The sequence below is a fragment of the Eschrichtius robustus genome, chromosome 5, assembly GCF_028021215.1.
Source record: "Eschrichtius robustus isolate mEscRob2 chromosome 5, mEscRob2.pri, whole genome shotgun sequence".
Taxonomy (NCBI): domain Eukaryota; kingdom Metazoa; phylum Chordata; class Mammalia; order Artiodactyla; family Eschrichtiidae; genus Eschrichtius; species Eschrichtius robustus.
In genome coordinates this window covers 73,585,076-73,610,334 of record NC_090828.1, presented here as the reverse complement: position 1 = coordinate 73,610,334, position 25,259 = coordinate 73,585,076, and the positions used below count along the sequence as shown (strand labels likewise).

At 38.4% G+C, this 25,259-nt stretch overlaps 1 protein-coding gene across 1 annotated transcript in view; it reads right to left on the bottom strand.

Annotated features, from left to right (window-relative positions):
* Nucleotides 1-25,259, bottom strand: part of CCDC148 (coiled-coil domain containing 148) — a 292,077-nt gene that overhangs the window by 210,521 nt on the left and 56,297 nt on the right. Inside the window, exon 2 of the mRNA XM_068545079.1 lies at nt 253-315. Coding sequence (XP_068401180.1) covers nt 253-315 — 63 coding nt within the window. The remainder of the gene's footprint in view (nt 1-252; nt 316-25,259) is intronic.

Below are 25,259 nucleotides of genomic sequence, written 5' to 3'. Positions count from 1 at the left end.
AAAATTCACCTGTGAGATGTAAGGCAATTAAGTATATCATGGATCACATGACTGCAAGAAGCTTCCAAACGATTTAAGGACAAGCACAGGAAAGAATGGTTGGCCTGACTATTGTAAGGGAACTGGAGAAATCTTCAATGTGACCAAAAAATGAACCTTCCATTATTAAACTTTTGAAAATCAACATTCCAATTTTATATCACCCAAAATCCACCATAAATCATAAAACAGGCTTAGAAGTAGAAAAAATACCTGAGGTATCATTTTTCTGAACTGTCATGAATGGTCGGTCTCTTTTATCCATGTTTTCCATATCTGTCAAGGAAACAAAAGAGAGCTAATAACATTTTACAATGTAATTTAAAAAACTGTTTTAAAGATATGTTCATTGTAGTGATTTTTGAAATAAGGTCCAGGACCGGATGCCATAACTCCATGTATTTTATTAAAATTTGTTTCTCTTTGCTCCTAGAAGCCTCCTTCCATTAGTTTTTTCTCCTTGTGCTTTTCTGATCTTGGTTTCTCCAACCAATCTCTTATCTCTTATTTACCCTCTCTTGGATTGTCCCAGTGACTGGTAAATATTTTGTGATTAAAAAATTGTGTATGTTTTATCTTGAGTTCTCGAGAGGAAAGAAATACCTAAATTAAAGAATAAAGCAGCTAGCCAAATTACTTACTACTTCTCTTCAGCAATGCAGTACTTGTGGTGGACATGGGGATGTGCCATCCACTTCTAGAAAGCACTTGATGCTTACCTGTCACCAGCTTCAGGGTTGGACTCAGCTGCAGAGAACAGCCTCACCCAAAGGCACACCATTCCTGGGGTAGCCTATACCCAATGACAGAGTGAGGCAAGGATGTAAAGACCCAGCAGTTTGGGCTTCATGCAGGTCACTCTGGTGGGCAATATTTGCTCCAGAGCTCCCTTCGGGGTTGACCCACACTTTGTTCGACCTGCATTGAAACTGACTTTTTCATTTGCCCAATCTTGCTTCTCCCTTCTTCCTTTCACAGGTATGGATCCCTGATAAATATCTAGCACCCCAAACTGCCTCAGCATCTCCTTCCTAAGAACCCAACCTGCAGCAGCACCAAACTGAACTGACATCTTTTTATGGCACCCCCATGGCAAGATACTAGTCAAGTGGTTCTTTAAATAACAGTACACATTTTTCATACATTTTTGTTCCATATCTGCTAGGTTGAACTGATCGTGTCTAGTGGCCTTTGCAGTAACCTAAATCTTCTTAAATGGAAGAAAAAGTCGCACAAGTCCATGATTTTCAGAAACTCTGCCAAGTTACCAAGAATCATGGAGATTGCTCACCACCTTTAGGAATATAGGGATAAACCTCAGTGTGTAATTTCTATAGGGTCTCTGTCAAGGAATTCTTGTTTTAACCCTTTGATAATATTGACAATCCTCATACCATCTGCTTTCTACTCATACCCATATCCTTTGCATTAAGATTCTTTTTCATTCTGGAAGATTTTGCACATCTGATCTGTCCACCTGCACTGCCTCAAGCCTCCATCACCTCCGGCCTGGATGACAGAGGCATTCTACTCTGTACCCTTACAGTGCATTCTCCACACAGCAGCCCAAGTAACCTCTTAAAAACTCTAATCTGACCTTGTTGAATCCCTTCAGTGGTACCCATACCCTTTAAGATAGTATCCAAACTTCTTTAAATGGCCTATAAGGCCCTGGGTGATCTTGCCTTTGATCATCTCTCTACCCTCATCTCATTCACACATTCCAACCACACTGGTCTTTCTATTTCTCAAACATACCAAGTTCATTCTGCTTCAAGGCCTTCCCACTTGCAGTTCCCTCTGGCATTTAAGGTGAGGGCTTTGGTCATTTTGGCGACTTAGTTTTCCTGGGTCTCGCCCATGTATACAAGCTATTAAACTTTTGTGTGATTTTCCCCTGTTAATCTGTCTCATGTCAATTTAATTCTTAGAACAACCAGAAGAACCTAGAACAGTAGAGGAAAATTCTTCTTCCCCAACACTATATGGTACAAACTTAACTATGACCTTGAAGAAATAAAATTTCTGAGGGCAAGACAAAAAAAATTTAAACAAAATTTTCATCTACCTGCTTGGGCCTCTTCCCTCCCCTTTAGAGTGTATTGTGCGTCTGCATTAACCAGACCTCCTCAGGAGATCACCTTTCTCCTTAATCTTTTAATGGGTTATGATGACCCACTATTAGCTTTGTAAGCACAGATCTGGATTGTGTAATCTGTCATTTGACTTATAACTCTTTGTCTCAGAAACTTATATAACTGTGCTTTGACCTCTAACCGGTGGAACAGCTCTCAGAGCTTTCTGAAAGACTGTCTCCAGGTAATAATCTTCAGGATGGCTCAAATAAAATTGTCTATTTATTTCTAGATTGACGAATTTTAAAAACATATTTATTGGAGTATAATTGCTTTACAATGGTGTGTTAGTTTCTGCTTTATAACAAAGTGAATCAGCTATACATATACATATATCCCCATATCTCCTCCCTCTTGCGTCTCCTTCCCACCTTCACTATCTCACCCCTCTAGGTGGTCACAAAGCACCGAGCTGATCTCCCTGTGCTATGCGGCTGCTTCCCACTAGCTATCGATTTTATATTTCATAGTGTATATACGTCCAAACCACTCTCTCACTTCGTCCCAGCTTACCCTTCCACCTCCCCGAGTCGCCAAGTCCATTCTCTACGTTTGCGTCTTTATTCCTGTCCTGCCCCTAGGTTCCTCAAAACCATTTTTTTTTTATTCCATATATATGTGTTAGTATATGGTATTTGGTTTTCTCTTTCTGACTTACTTCACTCTGTATGACAGACTCTAGGTCCATCCACTTCACTACAAATAACTCAATTTCGTTTCCTTTTATGGCTGAGTAATATTTAATTGTATATATGTGCCACATCTTCTTTATCCATTCATCTGTCAATGGACACTTAGGTTGCTTCCATGTCCTGGCTATTGTAAATAGAGCTGCAATGAACATTGTGGTACATGACTCTTTTTGAAGTATACTTTTCTCAGGGTATATGCCCAGTAGTGGGATTGCTGGGTCATATGTTAGTTCTATTTTTATTTTCTTAAGGAACCTCCATACTGTTCTCCATAGTGGCTGTATCAATTTACACTCCCACCAACAGTGCAAGAGGGTTCCCTTTTCTCCACACCCTCTCTGGCATTTATTGTTTGTAGATTTTCTGATGATGGCCATTCTCAATGGTGTGAGGTGATACCTCATTGTACTTTTGATTTGCATTTCTCTAATGATTAGTGATGTTGAGCATCCTTTCATGTGTTTGTTGGCAATCTGTATATCTTCTTTGGAGAAATGTCTATTTAGATCTTCTGCTCATTTTTGGATTGCATTGTTTGTTTTTTTGATATTGAGCTGCATGACCTGCTTGTATATTTTGGAGATTAATCCTTGGTCAGTTGCTTCATTTGCAAATATATTCTCCCATTCTGAGGGCTGTCTTTTCCTCTTATTTATGGTTTCCTTCGCTGTGCAAAACCTTCTAAGTTTCATTAGGTCACATTTGTTTATTTTTGCTTTTATTTCCATTTCTCTAGGAGGTGGGGCAAAAAGGATCTTGCTGTGATTTATGTCATAGAGTGTTCTGCCTATGTTTTCCTCTAAGAGTTTTACAGTGTCTGGCCTTACATTTAGGTCATTAATCCATTTTGAGTTTATTTTTGTGTATGGTGTAAAGGAGTGTTCTAATTTCATTCTTTTACATGTAGCTGTCCAGTTTTCCCAGCACCATTTATTGAAGAGGCTGTCTTTTCTCCATTGTATATTCTTGCCTCCTTTATCAAAATTAAGGTGACCATATGTGAGTGGGTTTATCTCTGGGCTTTCTATCCTATTCCACTGATCCATATTTCTGTTTTTGTGCCAGCACCATACTGTCTTGATTACTGTAGCTTTGTAGTATAGTCTGAAGTCCAGGAGCCTGATTCCTCCAGCTCCATTTTTGTTTCTCAAGATTGCTTTGGCTATTTGGGGTCTTTTGCGTTTCCATACAAATTGTAAAGTTTTTTGTTCTAGTTCTATGAAAAATGCCATTGGTAGTTTGATAGGGATTGCACTGAATCTGTAGATTGCTTTGGGTAGTATAGTTATTTTCACAGTGTTCATTCTTCCAAACCAAGAGCATGGTACATCTCTCCATCTGTTTGAATCATCTTTAATTTCTTTCATCAGTGTCTTATAGTTTTCTGCATACAGGTCTTTTGTCTCCTTAGGTAGGTTTATTCCTAGGTATTTTATTCTTTTTGTTGCAGTGGTAAATGGGAGTGTTTCCTTAATTTCTCTTTCAGATTTTTCATCATTAGTGTATCGGAATGCAAGAGATTTCTGTGCATTAATTTTGGATCCTGCAACTTTACCAAATTCATTGATTAGCTCTAGTAATTTTCTGGTAGCATCTTTAGGATTCTCTATGTATAGTATCATGTCATCTGCAAACAATGACAGCTTTACTTCTTCTTTTCCAATTTGGATTCCTTTTATTTCTTTTTCTTCTCTGATTGCTGTGACTAAAGCTCCCAAAACTATGTTGAATAATAGTGGTGAGAGTGGACAACCTTGTCTTGTTCCTGATCTTAGAGTAAATGCTTTCAGTTGTTCACCATTGAGAACAGTGTTGGCTGTGGGTTTGTCATATATGGCCTTTATTATGTTGAGGTAAGTTCCCTCTATGCCTACTTTCTGCAGGGTTTTTATCATAAATGGGTGTTGAATTTTGTCAAAAGCTTTTTCTGCATCTATTGAGATTATCGTATGGTTTTTATCCTTCAATTTGTTAATATTGTGTATCACATTGACTGACTTGAGTATATTGAAGAATCCTTGCATTCCTGGGATACACACCACTTGATCATGGTGTGTGATCCTTTTAATGTGCTGTTGGAGTCTGTTTGTTAGCATTTTGTTGAGGACTTTTGCATCTATGTTCATCAGTGATATTGGCCTGTAGTTTTCTTTCTTTGTGACATCCTTGTCTGGTTTTGGTATCAGGGTGATGGTGGCCTCTAGAATGACTTTGGGAGTGTTCCTCCCTCTGCTATATTTTGGAAGAGTTTGAGAAGGATAAGTGTTAGCTCTTCTCTAAATGTTTGATAGAATTCTCCTGTGAAGCCATCTGGTCCTGGGCTTTGTTTGTTGGAAGATTTTTAATCACAGTCTCAGTTTCAGTGCTTGTGATTGGTTTGTTTATATTTTCTATTTCTTCCTGGTTCAGTCTCAGAAGGTTGTGCTTTTCTAAGAATTTGTCCATTTCTTCCAGGTTGTCCATTTCATTCGCATATAGTTGCTTGTAGTAATCGCTCATGATCCTTTGTATTTCTGCAGTGTCAGTTGTTACTTCTCCTTTTTCATTTCTAATTCTATTGATTTGAGTCTTCTCCCTTTTTTTCTTGATGAGTCTGGCTAATGGTTTATCAATTTTCTTTATCTTCTCAAAGAAGCAGCTTTTAGTTTTATTGATCTTTGCTATTGTGTCCTTCATTTCTTTTTCATTTATTTCTGATCTGATCTTTATGATTTATTTCATTCTGCTAACTTTGGGGTTTGTTTGTTTTTTTTGGTTCTTCTTTCCCTAATTGCTTTAGGTGTAAGGTTAGGTTCTTTATTTGAGATGTTTCTTTTTCCTTGAGGTAGGACTGTATTGCTATAAACTTCCCTCTTAGAACTGCTTTTGCTGCATCCCATAGGTTTTGGGTCATCGTGTTTTCATTGTCATTTGTTTCTAGGTATTTTTTGATTTCTTCAGTGATCTCCTGGTTATTAAGTAGTGTATTGTTTAGCCTCCATGTGTGTGTATTTTTTACAGATTTTTTCCTGTAATTGATATCTAGTCTCATAGCGTTGTGGTTGGAAAAGATACTTGATATGATTTCAATTTTCTTAAATTTACAAAGGCTTGATTTGTGACCCAGGATATGACCTATACTGGAGAATATTCCATGAGCACTTGAGAAGAAAGTGTACTCTGCTGTTTTCCAATGGAATGTCCTATAAATATCAATTAAGTCCATCTTGTTTAATGTATCATTTAAAGCTTGTGTTTCCTCATTTATTTTCATTTTGGATGATCTGTCCATTTGTGAAAGTGGGGTGTTAAAGTCCCCTACTATGATTGTGTTACTGTTGATTTCCCCTTTTATGGCTGTTAGCATTTGCCTTATATATTGAGGTGCTCCTATGTTGGGTGCATAAATATTTACAATTGTTATATCTTCTTCTTGGATTGATCCCTTGATCATTATGTAGTGTCCTTCTTTGTCTCTTGCAATAGTCTTTATTTTAAAGTCTATCTTGTCTGATATGAGAATTGCTACTCCAGCTTTCTTTTGATTTCCATTTACATGGAATATCTTTTTCCATCCCCTCACTTTCAGTCTGTATGTGTCCCTAGGTCTGAAGTGGGTTGCTTATAGACAGCATCTATACGGGTCTTGTTTTTGTATCCATTCAGTTGGTCTATGTCTTTTGTTTGGAGCATTTAATCCATTTACATTTAAGGTAATTATAGATATGTATGTTCCTATTACCATTTTCTTAATTGTTTTGGGTTTTTGTAGGTCTTTTCCTTCTCTTGTGTTTCCTGCCTAGAGAAGTTCCTTTAGCATTTGTTGTAGAGCTGGTTTGGTGGTGAATTCTCTTAGCTTTTGCTTGTCTGTAAAGGTTTTAATTTCTCCATCAAATCTGAATGAGATCCTTGCTGGGTAATCTTGGTTGTAGGTTTTTCCCTTTCATCACTTTAAATATGTCCTGCCACTCCCTTCTGGCTTGCAGAGTTTCTGCTGAAAGATCAGCTGTTAATCTTACAGGAATTACCTTGTATGTTATTTGTTGTTTTTCCCTTGCTGCTTTTAATATTTTTCCTTTGTATTTAATTGTTGATAGTTTGATTAATATGTGTCTTGGCGTGTTTCTCCTTGGATTTATCCTGTATGGGCATCTCTGCGCTTCCTGGACTTGATGGACTATTTCCTTTCCCATATTAGGGAAGTTTTCAACTATAATCTCTTCAAATATTTTCTCAGTCCCTTTCTTTTTCTCTTCTTCTTCTGGGACCCCTATAATTCGAATGTTGGTGCATTTAATGTTGTCCCAGAGGTCTCCAAGACTGTCCTCAATTGTTTTCATTCTTTTTTCTTTATTCTGCTCTGCAGGAGTTATTTCCACTATTTTATTTTCCTGGTCACTTATCCGTTCTTCTGCCTCAGTTATTCTGCTACTGATTCCTTCTAGAGAATTTTTAATTTAATTTTGTTGTTCATCATTGTTTGTTTGCTCTTTAGTTCTTCTAGGTCCTTGTTAAACATTTCTTGTATTTTCTCCATTCTATTTCCAAGATTTTGGATTATTTTACTATCATTACTCTGAATTCTTTTTCAGGTAGACTGCTTATTTCCTCTTCATTTATTTGGTCTGGTGGGTTTTTACCTTGCTCTTTCATCTGCTGTGTGTTTCTCTGTCTTCCCATTTTGCTTAACTTACTGTGTTTAGGGTCTACTTTTAGCAGGCTGCAGGTTTGTAGTCCCCGTTGTTTTTGGTGTCTGCCCCCAGTGACTAAGGTTGGTTCAGTGGGTTGTGTGTGCTTCCTGATGGAGGGGACTAGTGCCTGTGTTCTGGTGGATTAGGCTGGATCTTGTCTTTCTGGTGGGCAGGACCGTGTCTGATGGTGTGTTTTGGGGTGTCTGTGACCTTATTATCATTTTGGGTAGCCTCTCTGCTAATGGGTGGGGTTGTGTTCCTGTCTTGCTAGTTGTTTGGCATGGGATGTCCAGCACTAGAGCTTGCTGGTCATTGAGTGGAGCTGGGTCTTAGCATTGAGATAGAGATCTTGGGAGAGCTTTCACCGTTTGATATTACGTGGAGCCAGGAGGTCTCTGGTGGACCAATGTCCTGAACTCGGCTCTCCCACCTCAGAGGCACAGGCCTGACACCCAGCCAGAGCACCAAGATACTGTCAGCCACATGGCTCAGAAGGAAAGGGAGAATAAAAGAAAGAAAGAAAGAAAAAACTTAAAAAGAAATAAAGTTATTAAAATAAAAAATAAGAAAATTATTTAAAATAAAATAAATTAAAAATTAAAAAAAAGAAAGAAGAGAGCAGCCAAACCAAAAAACAAATGCACCAATGATAACAAGGGCTAAAAACTATACTAAAAAACAAACAAACGAAAAAAAACGGACAGACAGAACGCTAGGATAAATGGCAAAAGCAAAGCTATACAGACAAAATCACCCAAGGAAGCATACACATACACACTCACAAAAAGAGAAAAAGGAAAAAAATATATACATTTATATATATAAAAAAAAGGGAAGAGAGCAACTAAATAAAAAATCTACCAGTGATAATAAACTCTAAATACTAGACTAAGATAAACATAAAAGCAGAAACCAGTCAGTCACATACAGCAAACCCCAAGTCTACAGTTGCTCCCAAAGTCCACCACCTCAATTTTGGGATGATTGGTTGTCTATTCAAGTATTCCACAGATGCAGCGTACATCAAGTTGATTGTGGAGATTTAATCCGCTGCTCCTGAGGCTGCTGGGAGAGATTTCCCTTTCTCTTCTTTGTTCACACAGCTCCTTGGGTTCAGCTTTGGATTGGCCCTGCCTCTGCGTGTAGGTCGCCTGAGGGTGTCTATTCCTGCCCAGGCAGGATGGGGTTAAAGTCGCAGCTGATTAGTGGGCTTTGGCTCACTCAGGCCAGGGGGAGGGAGGGGTACGGAATGCGGGGCGATCCTGTGACGACAGAGGCCGGCATGACATTGCATCAGGCTGAGGTGCACCATGTGTTCTCCCGGGGAAGTTGTCCCTGGATCACGGGACCCTGGCGGTGGCAGGCTGCACAGGCTCCCAGGAGGGGAGGTGTGGATAGTGACCTGTGCTTGCACACAGGCTTCTTGGTCACTGCAGCAGCACCCTTAGCATCTCATGCCCGTCTCTGGTGTCCTCGCTGATAGCTGCAGCTCACGCCCGTCTCTGGAGTTCGTTTAGGTGGCGCTCTGAATCCCCTCTCCTCGCACACCATGAAACAAAGAGGCAAGAAAAAGTCTCTTGCCTCTCAGGCAGTTCCAGACTTTTTCCCAGACTCCCTCCCAGCTAGCTGTGGCGCACTAGCCCCCTTCAGGCTGTGTTCACGCAGCCAACCCCAGTCCTCTCCCTGGGATCTGACCTCCGAAGCCCGAGCCTCAGCTCCCAGCCCCTACCCGTCCCGGGGGGCGAGCAGACAAGCCTCTCAGGCTGGTGAGTGCTGGTTGGCACCAGTCGTCTGTGTGGGAATCTCTCTGCTTTGCCCTCTGCACCCTTGTTGCTGCGCTCTCCTCCGTGGCTCCGAAGCTTCCCCCCACCCCCCCTCCACCCCCCATCTCTGCCAGTGAAGGAGCTTCCTAGTGTGTGGAAACCTTTCCTGCTTCACAGCTCTATCCCGGAGATGCAGGTCCTGTCCCTATTCGTTTGTCTCTGTTTTTCCTTTCTTCTTTTGCCCTACCCAGGTACGTGGGGAGTTTCTTTCCTTTTGGGAGGTCTGAGGTCTTCTGCCAGCATTCAGTAGGTGTTCTGTAGGAGTTGTTCCACATGTAGATGTATTTCTGATGTATTTGTGGGGAGGAAGGTGATCTCCACGTCTTACTCCTCCGCCATCTTGAAGGTCTCCTGACAACTTGTTACGGAGTCTAAGCTCACCCTCCTCGCTGCATGACAGGCCAATAAATCGGGAGACAAGGTGTTGAGGCAAGGAATATGACTTTATATCTAGATTGACTATTAATTAATTTTTTCATTGACATATGCATGGTGTAGTTGGCAGGGTATCAGAAAAAAATGCCAGAGGACACTTGGAGTCTATGCCGAATGAAGACTTGATACCAACATGGATCCACTGAGCCCCACCAGCTTCTCAGTACTCCTCAGGTGTTCCAGTGAGTACCCCTGATATCCAGATCTCATTGCTTTTAAATGATGATTATAAAAATTGTATTTCAGCTGTTTTTACGAAAGACTTGGAGTCTTAGGGGGTACTGTTAAATTTCCGAGCAGACACCTAGGGTGATCTGGGTAGGAGGCCCAGGAAAGCACGGGTGGCTGGGTTTGTTAAATTTGGCTTAAATTGAAAAAAAAAAAAAAGGTTGACATTTGATCTGAACAAAATATTGTTAGTGAAATGAGAGACTGAATTATTCATCTCCAAAGAACAAGGCACATTTGCTCCTTCCAGCCACAAGGTGTTCTCAGGTGATTGAGAACTAGCAGAAATGTCTGAAGATTAATCCTCATGATGTACAGTGGTCTTACAGAGGAGCCCCACTCTAACTATTAAGTAAATACTGCTCTTCCAGGGACACATGAGACAAAGAATGGTCATCAGTGCTCTGAGGACCTACAGCAGTTTTAGACTGTTGGAGGTAGAAGCAGAGACACATAAAATGAATAGATGCAAGGGCAACTCCTTGGAGAGCTAGACTCAGAAGCAGCACACATTCAATCCACCACACTGTCCTCAGAAAGTCGTTCAGATGATAGCTCATATCTAAATTAGGCTCCCCATATTACTCAGCCATAAAAAGAAACGAAATTGAGTTATTTGTAGTGAGGTGGATGGACCTAGAGTCTGTCATACAGAGTGAAGTCAGAAAGAGAAAACCAAATACTGTATGCTAACACATATATATGGAATCTAAAAAGAAAATGTTTCTGAAGAACCTAGGGGCAGGACAGGAATAAAGACACAGATGTAGAGAATGGACTTGTGGACACGGGGAGGGGGAAAGGTAACCTGGGACGAAGTGAGAGAGTGGCATGGACATATATACACTACCAAATGTAAAATATATAGCTAGTGGATAGCAGCCGCATAGCACAAGGAGATCAGCTTGGTGGTTTGTGACCACCTAGAGGGGTGGGATAGGGAGAGGGGGAGGGAGACGCAAGAGGGAGGGGATATGGGGATATATGTATATGTATAGCTGATTCACTGTGTTATACAGCAGAAACTAACACACCATTGTAAAGCAATTATACTCCAATAAAGACGTTACAAAGAAAAAAAAAAAAAAGAACTGTAACAGAACTTTGGCTCCTACATATCCAGAAAGTGTGTCTTAGAAAAAAATAAAAATGAATGTACTCAGGATGCCTTGCTTATAAAAAAAATAAATACATAAAAATAAAATAAATAACTTAGGCTCCCAAATTGATCATGGGAAATTGTTCCTCAAAGGTGAAGTAGCTCCCTTGAGGACAGCTACCTGTGGGGATTCCAGCTGGGTTTATGCACGCTTGCAAGTACTTATTAATACTTAGTTGGGAATTAAAGTGAAATGGAGCAAGACCCTATGGGGCCTTCCCATGACAGAATACCCCCCTCCCCCATGTCCTCTACCTGCCTCTTGTCTGCAGAAAACTGTAGCCAAAGAATAAATTTAATCAGACAAATGAGAAAATGCAGAAGCAAAGGAAAGCAATGAAACAGGACAAAATAATAATAGCTTAGTCATTAAACAAAGTCAAGGACATTTGACATCCTCTTCAAGGGCTATAGATAATATTCTGAGCCATATCCTTTGAGCTGTTTTGTAGATACTGAAACCCCCACCCAGTGGAAGAATTTAACTACATGATGACCAGACATAAGCCATGACATAAGCTGCCTCAATTGTGAGAACTGGCCTCAAGGAAATGGGAACAAATTGATCCTGTGACTGAAGATTAACTGTAATTAAAACAATCAAGATGATACTGATCAGACCACTGCATGACTAATTTCAAGATGACTGTCGGAGCTGACTGTGCTGTTCTGCGTGTAGCCCCTTCCCTCTACCTATACACCCCTGAAACTCCCCTTTAAAAGCTCTTGCCCACTAATCAACAGTGGGGAGTTGGTCTTTGGACATAAGTCTGCCTTCTCCCCCAGTTGCTGACCTCCTGAATAAAGCAAACTTTCCTTTTTACCAATATTTGCCTCTCAAGTATTGGCTTCAAGGGGCGAGCAGCCAGACCTGAGTTCAGTAACAAAAGGAAATCCCTCCCTGAAATGGCCAAGATGGGGTTCTTTTGGCACTCCAAAAGTGATTTTTGGATACAGAGTTAGAGAAAGCCAGCAGAAGGTAAGTTCTTACCATGGCAGTCTCCTGGATCTCTGCCTGCAGGGTCTACTATAAACAAGAGAGGTAAGAGTTTTCTTCATTTCTAAAATTAGATTATCAGGAGAACATATTTGTAGAGCTAGATGCTTGGATCTTCTGAATTGGAAAAACTTCTAAACTGTTAAAATTTTAGAAAGCTATTGAAACTGTGCAACTCAGATTGGGACTCAAACTCAGCCAAAACCCAGATTGGGACTTGAACCCATGGTCTTTTAATTGAGATCACACACCTGGTCTCAGGACTTAATGAAGCTCAGGTTCTTGATGTCTCATCACAGAAGGAATTCAGTGAGAGACAAAGTGATAGGTAAGAAGTGGCTTTATTTAGAGAGAAAAACACTCTACAGAGTGTGGGCCATCTCAGAAGGTGAGAGGCCCTGAAGTATGGCTTGGTTAGTTTTTATGGGCTGGGTAATTTCATAGGCTAATGAGCAGGAGGATTATTTCAACTATTTTGGAGAAGGGGTGGAGATTTCTAGGAATTGGGCCACTGCCCACTTTTTGATCTTTGATGGTCACCTGGGAACTGTCATGGCACTGGTGGGTCTGTCACTTAGCTTATGCTAATGTATTACAATGAGCATATAATGAGGCTCAAGGTCCACTGGAAGTCAAATCTTCTGCCATATTGGACCTAGTTGGTTCTAACCAGTTTTTGTCATGTCCTATGGCTATGTCATTCTTTTAATAAAAGTTGTGCCCTGCCTCCTTCTCTCCTGTTTCACTATAATCTTAAAATATTGTACCTATTTAAATTGATATACAGAAGTCCCAAAAGGCTTCAAAATGTGAAAATAGCCTCATTGAAGGATTTGTTGTAGCAGGCTAATGAAAGAGTAAAGATATAAAATATACCTAAAAGAAAACAAAAATTAAGACCGATGTAACTACTGCTCCCCTCTATTCTCCTTTACTTGAGTGCTCATTCTAGTAATCCTCTGGATTGCCATTCCTCTCTGAAGAGACTATTAAATGGTTACCTTTAGAAACAGGACCACCTGAGGCTATAGGTGAGCCTCTTCAGGCCATACTGAGACCATACTGAGGGCCATAAAGAATTTCTTAAACCCAGGGCGGATCCTCAAAATTTTTGTAAATGGATATTGAGATGGGAGGCCACTGGTCTGACTAAACTGACCATAGCTGATATTCAGATCTTGTTAGAATTTTTTTTTTGTTTTGGCCTTCTCCCCTATGCTAAATAAAGGAAAGAAAAACATTCCAACCTAAGTGAATGTGTCTATCAGTCCTTTGATATCATTGAGGTGGCCACCCAATTCTTTGAGGAATTAAAACTAAGTGTCCTGGTTTTACAAATCTAAAGAGCTGTGGATCCAGAGACAATTCAAAGCGCACCAATCTTTTTACCACTCCCCAAACCTTCCCTATTTATCTTAAGAGGCTTTTAAGTAAAAAATTCTGGCCTTAAGAGAACAAAGTCTTCCTAGGAGGAACTTGCATTAATCCTCCTATGCCTTTGAGATGTAAATGTTCTACCTGGTCTTCTCCAGGAACTCTTATCTAGGCCATCTTTTTAAAATGCAAATTTCAGGAAGGTAACCCTTATTAAAAACAAAAGGGCAATAGGTAATTCAGAACTTGAATTGTTAAGGACAAATACAAATCTTAAGTGTCTTCTCTATAAATATTCATAAAAAGGGTTTAGCCATTTAAACAGGTGACCTTGATTTGTTCCATCTGCCAGAAACTCAATTTGAATCCAACTTCTTTTGTAACTGACGGTTTTTGTATTATTGTATCTGATTCATGGCTGAAATTTTGGAATGGAAACTATGGGGTCACTGTGTCTATTTGTGTGTTTGTATGTATCTATATATGTGTGTTACAGATGTGTGGTATTGCCAAAATTAATTTGTAAAAGAGCTCTATTTAATTGGCTTAAAAGGAATTAAGCACTTATATAAATACTTAGAAATAAAAAAGAAACTAACCCAAATGAATTTCAGGATCACATGATCTAGGATTACATTTTAATAAATGAAAACAACTTTAAGTTTGTTGGCTTAATTAATACAGACATGTTTTTAGAGTCATCAACATTAAATATAATACTTTCATTGTGCCTAGGTTTACTAGAAATCAAATAAGATCTTATTTCTGTTACAAAATTTGTCAACAAGAAAAATAACTAGATATGATGAAACTTTTAAGTAAATTAAATGTAAATGAGATAAGAGTTTTTAGGTGAATTCTTTAGGAATAATTATGCTTTGGATTGTCTACGTAAAATAAGTTATTCCAGATTTTCGATAACTTGAAACTGCTAAATTAAGTTACATGATGTGATCATTGGATATCCAGGTCATTTCTAAATAAGATACTAGAACATTAATTACTAAAGAAATCTAATTTTACCTATGTTTGTCTTATTAGAGAAAAACTAAAAATGTTTGGGTTCATTGGACACATCTTGTACCCCCCTGAGGAAAGAAATTAGGTTATAGAATATGTTCATAAGTTTGTCAATCAGGAAATGCTGGTATGACCAACAGTTTATAATTACTTGCTTCTTAGTTTTCACTAGAAACTAAGGTTTTAAGGTTAAGAATTCTAATTAAAATGTATAATTAAAACTATTAAAAATTAATAAGGAAAACATTTTTGTATGCAAGGAAAAAGAAAGTATAAGGAATGGAAATGTGTTTTGTTAAGGGAAAAGAAAGTAATTTTGTCCTAAAGCTGGTTATTTCTAAATGGGAAAGAAAACAAGGGACAAATTTATATGGATATAGAAAGTTGTAGAAGATTTGTGAGGGAAAAAAATGAATCTTAGAAAGGAATTCTATGTGTGGTCAGTACTGACTGAGATTGGAACAAATTTAACTGAGTAAATGAATCTTAATATTAAGGGTAAAGTGGTGCAAAACCTGAATTTGGTTTTCTCTCTGTTAAGAGGACAAAGTTTTCTTAGAATATTAATCTGCTTTTGATAACCAATTGTAAAGTTTCTTTACCTTTTAAGTAATCTGTTATAACTTTCTGTATTTGCTTTTGAAGTCTTTTATTGTCACTTTGGTTAAGTGAATACATACTGTTCCACAGTGACATATGATCCTATTTGACCAAGTGTTTTAAAATCTTTTTGATATTTTTGAAAAACTTCCCAAAGATCAAATTCTAATTGAATTTTGTTGGACTGCTAGCTAACTTTGAGGTTTTCTAAAGGGCCCCTGAAGCATCGTGGAGAGAGAAATATTAAACTAATCAGGCTTCTTTGGTAAGTTAAATTATATGGGAAGCATTGTCAAATGAGCAGTAATAAACCTTCTTAGGTTATATTGTATGGGTAATTGTCATTAATATAAACATTCTAGAAATTATATAAAATTCTAGAAGTTGAATATGTCCAAGCAAATCAGTCACAATTCTAGTAATTATCTTAAAATGTGTGCCACAGCAGTAGCCAAGTTTCCTTGTCAGCTGTATTGTAATCAGATCCTTAACCATGCCTTTTTAAGTCTTTTGTCATTTATAGACAGTTATTATTTCACTCCAATGCTTTTGCAAAAAATGCTTCATCTTCAAGAAGATTCATAGAAAGTACTTTTTTCATATCATACCACTGAACTTGGTAAGAAATTAAAGAATTCTAATGGAAAACCTGATGACTTCATAAAACTGTTAACAGAAGATTAAGATCAAGGATTAGTCACATAAGACTCAGCAAACTGATGAATATGGTTATAATTTTTTTGGTTTTTTGTCTGAAATATTACTGGTTTTTAATCTGTGTTTTCCAGACATAAGGAAACCCTTTTCCTCAAGCTAATTATGACTTATAGTAGTTTGGTAAATTATACCTTTTTAAGTAGAATTGAAACATTTATCTTTTCTCTCTACCTGATTCCTCCAGAAATTGGAAACCTTAGGTTCCCAGAAGCTTTATCAGGTGAATAAGGAAGGCTGCCTCCTGGCAGGTACAAGAATCTCGAGATATTTGGGGGACCTCGAGAAGAGAGGAATTCACCCAAATTTATAGATATTGCAGGCAGAATCTGATGGCATGCCCTAGGTGTGGCTTTCCTGGCCTTGAACAGCTTTTTAAAAGTTCAATTTGATTGTTTAAATGTAGCATGACTTTATTTATTATACTTCATCTTTTTCCAAAATGTGTTGTCTTTGTTATGTTTAGATTTCTGTAACTAATGAAAAAGTAAAGTAGATAATCTGAATAAAAGTGAGTATTTGCAAAGATTATTAAAAAAAAAGTTCAATTTGAGATTCTTTATAAAAAGTTCCAGCACAGCCAACTTAAAAGAGACTCTATGATCAGTTACACTTACGTAAATAATCAGGCCAAGTTTATTGAAACCAGACTTATTTCACAAATAAATTCGGCTATATTTGGTAGAAATGAGAGTAATTTTGGAGAGAAAAAATTAAGTTTCAGTGGACATTAAGTTCCAGTGTTGTTGTCTTTGAGGTTTTTGGGGTTTTTTTTTTTTGGTATTTACTGCCTAAGACTCACTTTTCAGATGGCTCCTTGTCGCTTCGTTACACTATTGTAAAGTTTGTTTCTGAAGCTTATCACAGTAATCTATCTTTGGATGAAGGTCAGATGCCCCATGACCTGCAACCAGAAGATCATGCATACTGGAAAAGACATCAAATTAAGGACTCTTTACCGCCACTTTGGAAGGGATCATATCAGGTTTCCTCTCCTGAAAGAACGGCAACTTCTGTTTCTGACAAATGACTTTGACTAAGACCAGCACTACCAGGCCAGGGCAAGAAGAAGACAACATCTGAAGTAGACAGCTGATACAAGATGCCAGACCAGGCTATATACTAATTGCTTTGAGAATGCTCACACTTTCCTTTATGAACCAAATGTATTTATTCCTTGGGCTCAATCATTTGCAAGTTTCGAAAACCAATCCAATTGCTGGGTTTGTAGCCAGTCTCCTACATCCAGTACTCTTAGGTTACCTTGGTGGATTTTTCCTCTCAAAGGCTCTAACTGGATGGCCCTTAGAAATTTTATTTTAGAAGAAAGAAACTCTAGTACTGGGCAAGCCAGTATCACTAAGTGGGACCCTCTTACCTGGCCAGTTAATGACACCTGTTCTGAACCTGGCCCTAAATATTCCTTTTCACTAGATGTTAAATACTTCTTATGGAACTCAGTGGATTTATGGAACAAGTTTATGGCCTTTGACTCTCCCCAGGTTGGTTAGGAAGATGTACACTTGGTTTCCCTTGGACTCGAGGTCACCTACAAGTAGCCCTGGAAACAGCCCCTTCCAATCTGCCTTTAATGTGAGCACACTGGGTGCTCACATTAAAGTTTTTTAGTGGTGTGACCATTTGGCTGCTATATTCGTTCTTTCACTTGGAATAGAAGATATTATTAATCATATAGAGGCTTTAACAAAATTTATGTAGCTCCTTCGAATAATAGTAATCAAGCCAATAGCTTGCTCAATTCGGAAGTCTCCATGACGAGAAAAGTGGTCCTACAGAATTCAATGCATAGCCCTCAAGAGTCTAACTGCTTCCCAGGGGGAAACTTGTACTATAATACATACTGAATGTTGGGTTTTTATACAAGAAGTGTCTTCTGATGTAACTCATCTTATGACACATATGAAGAATCAAATTTCTGCTCTGAATGATCAGTTTAAGGGAAATACTAGGAAAATGGTTTGGTTTAGGAGGATCTTGGCTTAAACCTTTACTAATGACATTGTTACTCCTATTGGCAATTTTCATTACAGTTTGTGTAACTAAGCCATTTCCATTTTATGCTTACTTGTGAGAAATTCAAAGTGGCAACTTCAGCCCATAGTTAAAATGCTTTTGGTTGACTAATGGCTACTTGAACAGAATTTTCCATGTTAAATAATTTAAGAACATTTAGTTTTAGAAATTATTTCCATGTTCACATTATGTGACATTTTTGAAATTGCTTGAGTGTTATCAAAATGTTAAGCCTCTTAGATCTACCCATTTACTGAAAATATTTTAAAATAATATATTTTTATGAGAAATTTCCTACTCTGTAGGAAGAACATTTTAATATATAATGATAGCTTTGTGGTAGCTAGAGAGCTGAAAAAACATTTTAATATAAAGTTAATTTTAACAGATATGATAGAGAATCTAAACTTAAAAAAATTCACAACCTCAACTAGTTGAGTCCTAATTAGGACTTCTCTAGAGATGAGAAAAAAAATAACAAAGAGATCATTTATGTAACAAGGCAATCTTTTTACACTGCTAAAATTTGTATTCTTCTCTTTCCTAAGAAAATCTCTTTTAATACACCAAGGAAGAAAATGTCAGTTGTACTTAGGCTTAAAATTGTGCAACATATGGATAGTTTGTTAATTCTAAACTGCTTAATTGTGTAGATTAGCCAATTATCCCATGAGGGTAAGTTTTCAAAGATGCTGGGGATTCTGCCAGGCCAAACAGTGTGAGAACAATACCAATCTGAAGAAATATCTTGTATGTAGCATCAAATTATAACCTTCTTCAAATGAAAGATCTCATGACATTTTAAGCATTAGTTAAAATACTATTGCCAATGTCTAGCTTAAGCAGTATTTTTCCAACCTGCCATATTCTCTTTTAAATTCTAAGCAGAATGGCGCATATTACTTCCATTATGAAACATTATGCATTGTATCAATAGTTAGTATAAAGTAAAATTATTTTCCTGGAGAAACAAATGGAACCAAAAGGTAAACTATGAGAGCTAATTTAAAAATGGCTACATAAAGCACTCAGTTACATAATAAATATCTCATAATCAATTCAAACATAATGGGAAAAGATCTCATTCAAAAGAGCAACCAAAACAAAACAAATTAGGCATAAACTGTACAAGAAGTTTGTAGGACTCTACTCCAAAAAACCGCAACAATGTAGTACAGGACATAAAGCTTGAATACAGAGAAACAATTCTAATTCTGTGTACCAAATATTTAATAGTGGCAATTTTGGGGTAGTAGGATTTGATTTTGATTTCTTCTTTTTGCTTGAGCACAGTTTCTAAATTTTTCTCTTTTTAACAGGAGAAGAAAAACACATTTTAAAAAATACTAAGCAGGGACAACTAGTTATTTCACTATATATGGGGGGCAATGCTACTGCAGTTTTCATATTTTACCAGTAAAAAAAGAAACAATTTCATGACAACAAGAATCCTTTAAAATGTGAACTTGTATACAGGAGTATAGTTTTCCGCTCTAATACTGAATTGAATTATTTCTTACCAATCTTTTTTTTTATTAAAAGACAGGATATATTAAGTACATTTGTAGAATTTTATAGAACTTGAAAAAGTTAGCATTAAAGTATTTACAAGGTCATTTTTTAATTCTCTATGGGGAATAAATAAATATATTAAACTATTTTTTCAATTATAAAAGTACTGGTTAAATAATATCAAACTGTACAGAAAACTATAAGGTAAAAATTAAAATTTCTAGCACTTGTATTTAGCCCTGGTAGTCATTTTTAATGTTTTCTTTTATATTCTTTAAAAGATTTTTTTATACATATAAAAGTGCATATCCAATCTTTATACAAATGCAATCACGATATATGTACAGTTCTACAAGTTGCTTTTCTTTCTTTTTTTTTTATTTTTATTTTTTCTTTTTGGCCGTGCCTCATGGCTTGTGGGATCTTAGTTCCCCGACCAGGGATTGAACCCGGTCCCTTGGCAGTGAAAGTGCAGAGTCCTAACCACTGGACCACCAGGGAATTCCTACAAGTTGCTTTTCATTTAATAACCTGATTATCTTTCTATATCATGTTATTTGTGTGTCCATGTTTATATATACTTATCTTTAATGGCTGCTATATGACATATATGGTATCATCATCACTATTAATATATATATTATTTAACCAGTACAAGAATCCAAGGAAGAAAATTCCAAAAAAATTCTTCCCTTTCACTGCAAAACAAAATCCATAATCAGACAAAGAAAATCTATAAAATCCCTGCCATTTTCATAATTCTTATAAAGTTGCTTATGAAGCAAATTCTAAATATAGTCAACCTTTATGAATTTTGCTATTTTTATGTCTATAGTAGCTCAAAAAGGAGAGCTTAAATCAACCTCATTATGAAAAGGATTCAAATACAAATCTACTTACCCCGTATGCTTTTCCAGGAAAAGTATGGGGAGCAGAGTCAAGCAGAAAGAAAAGAATTAAGCAAGGCAAGGAATCTAGAAGTTTCTGAGGGACTTCACAATTCCACAGAGAGTGTAGGTAACTTCAGTGGAGTCGCTCATGCCCTCACTCCTGCTACATCCTTAAAGTATTTTGATCATTTTAAAAGCCGGGAGAAAATGCATATGTACCTAGTTAAAAGCAGTACATAGTTTAAAAAACAGGGTGGGGGAGGCGATTTCCAGACATTGAGGTGGGGGATTAGATGAATTCACACAGCTCACATTGATAGTCTCAGAAATCTGACCAGAAGCCATGACTGGAAGTTTCAAGTTTTGGCAAAACAACTGGGGAAATTAAGTAATTATTTATGAAGAAATACTATTTTGTCCGTAATTTTCTCCCATAAAAGATAAAATTGGGCTTCCCTGGTGGCGCAGTGGTTGAGAATCTGCCTGCCAATGCAGGGGACACGGGTTCGAGCCCTGGTCTGGGAGGATCCCGCACGCCACGGAGCAACTGGGCCCGTGAGCCACAATTACTGAGCCTGCGCGTCTGGAGCCTGTGCTCCGCAACAAGAGAGGCCGCGATGGTGAGAGGCCCGCGCACCGCGATGAAGAGTGGTCCCCACTTGCCGCAACTAGAGAAAGCCCTCGCACAGAAACGAAGACTCAACACAGTCATAAATAAATAAATAAATAAATAAAAGAACGTGAATTTCTAAAAAAAAAAAAAAAGATAAAATTGATCATCTGTTATGAAGACTCACCACCTGTCCTGCTTACTTGACTTGCCATTTTGGACCTGCTTAAACTGAAGACTTCATTACCTTTCTTCCAACACAATTTGGGAATCCACTTTCTTATCCTGCATACCTAGACTTGAAGTAAGAGGCTTGTCTGCTTCCTCTTGGCCCTTTTACTCCTAACCTCTTCATCAGTAGAGGGGTATCATATAATTCACTCCCTGAAAATCATTTGTATAGATTTTTGCAATATCCTTTTCTGTTCTCCTAGCCCCAGCTACCATCACGGAAGTGTCTGAATGAGTGATGCCTCAAAAACCCAAGGATTTCTGATCTACCAAATGGTTTCCCATTGCTTTCCAGAAAAAAGGTTCCAACTCTGCATAGTTGACAAGAACCTTTTAAATCCAGCTCTTGCCTGTTTAGCCCCTTCCTTAGCCATTACCCCATATGCACTCTATACTCCAGCATTCCCAAACCATTTGCAGGTCCCTGAACAAACAATACTTGTGGTAGGTAGAACAACGGCTCCCCAAAGATTGTCACATCCTAATCCACAAAACCTGTGAATACGTTATGTTATTTGGCAAAGGAGAATTAAGGTTGCAGCTAATCAGCTGATTTTATCTATGGAGAGTACCTGGAGTTACCCAGGAGGGCCCAATGTAATCACAAGGCTTCCTTATAAGAGGAAGGCAGGAGAGTCATAGAGAAGAAGATGTGATAACAGAAGCAGAGGTCAGAGAGAAGATTTGAAGATGCTACCCTGCTGGCTTTGAAGTAGGAGGAATGGGGCCGTGACCCAAGGAATGCAGGCATCTCTAGAAGCTGGAAAAGGCAAGGAAATATATTCCTCCATAGAGCCACCAGAAGGCATACAGCCCTGTTGAAACCTTGATTTCAACCCAATAAGACCTATTACGGGCATCTGGCCTGTGGAATTGTAAGACAACAAATATTTGTTGTTTAAGCCACTAATTTGTTATTTGTGATTTGTCATTTAGCAGTGGTAAACTGACAATGCTCTTTCACCCCTCCCTGCTTATGCTTGGAATGCCTTTCCCAACCCTTGCTTCTTTGGCCAATGCCTACTCATTTTTCAGTCGCATTTTAAGCATCCCTCTGGAGCTTCTCCTAATCCAGATGATGATGATTTTCCTCTCTTGTGCTACTATTGTACTTTGTGTACCTCCCTACTGATGCATTTATTCATTTCTTCAATGTGTATTGAACATCTATCATATAGTAGACTAAGGGATATAGATTTATTCAGCCTCTGCAGAGAGACCTGCCCTGGTCATCTCATCTGAAGTAGCCCCCTCTACTCTCAATCACTGTTTATCCCCTCAATCTAATTCTCTTCCTTCATAGCACTTCTGACTATGTGGCATTATACTATGTATTTATTAGTTTGTTTATTTACCTATTGCTCACTTCTGCAACTAGGATGTATGCTCCATGAAAGCAAGGCCTTTGGCTGATCATCTCAGTTTCTCCAAAGTGCCTAACATAGTGCCTGACATATTAGACACTCAATACACATTTGCTGAAAAAGCATCAAGGGATTGATTGTATTACAGATCACAGTTCAGTCTCTAAAGCTTGGTAGTATTAGAGACAGACACATAGTTTTCACCTCCTCTTCTCCTATTTTTAAAATCTAAGCTCACCTGTATGAGATAAAAATTATTATAAAAGAAAAACTCCAAATGAAAATGGGCAGAGGAGGGAGGTGTATGTCAAGAAGGAAGGAAGGAGAAACACTCCCATGTTACCCTGGTCAGTTTCAGCACTGACTGTAAATTCACATTTACTACAGTTGAAGGTGCCCCTTGACCAGCTATTCAGCTGCCAATCGCAGCACACAACCTCCCCGCCACATGCAGAAACCTGGGCAATGTCTCTATTTATTAGTAACTGAAGGATGTCTATGCCATTTTACTTTTCCAAGACCTTGAGGCTAAGAAGGACATTCTTTGTTCTTCACAGATTACGTGGTCTTTCTCACCTCCAACATATATTGAGTGAAAAAAGCAAGTTGCACTAGGATACATACCATATATCATTACATAAACATGCACAGACCCAAAAGAATGCTATGCATCTTTCTTTCTCTCTCTCTCTCTCTCCTTCTCTTTCCAAAGGAAAAAAGTCTACAGGTTATACAAACAGACCAAACTGAAGAGGATACTGCAACTGGAGGTTTGTTTCAAAAGGGACTTTAGCTTTATCTGTAATGAAATCTTGGCTTTTTTACAAAGAGAACATATATATGTATATTTGTATAATTAAGAGTAATAAATATTACCCCAAAAGGTCTTATCCCTAAATAATTATATTACCTATTGTAGAATTAATACAATTATATTCGAGTTTATAAATGATTATTCAGTGGGTTCTGCTAGTGAGAGCCCCATAGCCTGATTACCAATCATACACATCTTTGAGCCTGCCGAACTTGGACTACTTCTGGAGCACCTTGAACCTACCAAGTTGCAACAACCCTATGAAGCCCAGTCTGAAACACCCAGTTAACTTTAATTTTGAATATAATTAAATAATTTTTGTACAAATTTGTTGTGCCTTGTACAAGAAATTTCTTCTGACATCTTCCTTAACAAAATGAAACACAGTACTTTTTCTCTTGATTAATGGCCACAAATGCATTGCTCTTTGATCTGATTACAAGCTTGCTCATTAAAAGAAAAGTGCCAATGTCAAGGCCACAAGCAAGGTTACAGGTTTCAACAATTAAATGGAATTTTGATGTGCTTTTCACTGTTACTGCTGAGGAAATGTTATCATCTGATGTTTAAAACTGTGGCAGACACAGCTGGTTGCCACTAGCCATTCTCCCTGTTTTCCTTCCTAATAGAACCCAGTTTTGTTCAAACATTGGCATTCCTTGATACCCCTGAGGATCCAAGTGACCATGTGACACAGTTCCAGTCAATGAGATATAAGCCGAGGTCTGCTGGGAATTTGGGGACAAGATTTGCCTTTTTATATGGGCACTGCCCCTTCTCCCCTGTCCTTCCTCCTTTATTCCTGCCTGAAATGCGGATGTGAAACTAGGTATGGTAGGACATTTCTGATTACCTAGTGAGTATTAGGATGAAAGATATACACTAACTATTGGGACTTCGCTGGTGGCACAGTGGTTAGGAATCCACCTGACAATGAAGGGGACACAGGTCTGAGCCCTGGTCCAGGATAATCCCACAGGCTGTGGAGCAGCTGTGCCTGTGTGCCACAGCTGCTGAGCCTACGCTTTAGAGCCCTCAGGCCACAACTGCTGAGTCTGTGTGCCACAACTACTGAAGCTCACGAGACTAGAGCCCATGGTCCGCAACGGGGGAAGCCACCACAGTGAGAAGCCCACACATCGCAACAAGGAGCGGCCCCCACTCGTTGCAACTAGAGGGAGCCCGTGCACAGCAACGAACACCCAACACAGCCAAAAATAAATAAATTAATTAATTAATTTTTTAAAAGTTACATGAAAAAAATAAATAGATAGTTTAAAAAAAAAGATATATACTAACTATTGCAGAGAATAAAGCCAAAGGGAGCCTGGGACCCTGATGACATCAAGTATCTGCTGTACCAGCTGAGAACTACTTCTCTCTGGACTTGTTGCTGTGAGACAAATAAATCTGGAGTTCCCTAGTGGCGCAGTGGTTAAGAATCTGCTTGCCAGTGCAAGGGACACGGGTTCAAGCCCCGGTCTGGGAAGATCTCACATGCCGCGGAGCAACTAAGCTCACGTGCCACAACTACTGAGCCTGTGCTCTAGAGTCCTCGAGCCACAACTACTGAGCCCGTGTGCCACAACTACTGAAGCCCCCGTGCCTAGAGCCCATGCTCCGCAGTAAGAGAAGCCACTGCAATGAGAAGCCCACGCACCACAATGAAGAGGAGCCCCCGCTCACTCCAACTAGAGAAAGCCAGCTCACGGCAACAAAGACCCAATGCAGCCAAAAATAAATAAATAAATAAATTTATATATATATATAAAAAGAATAAATCCCCAAGCTTCTGCCATCAGGTTCTATAACTTTCAGCCAAACAAAATTCCCAGATGATACAGGCAGGGATGACACGAAGCACCCAGTTGACTTTGATGCCTCTCCATATAAAGCAGTATAAAAATTCTTCTAGAAA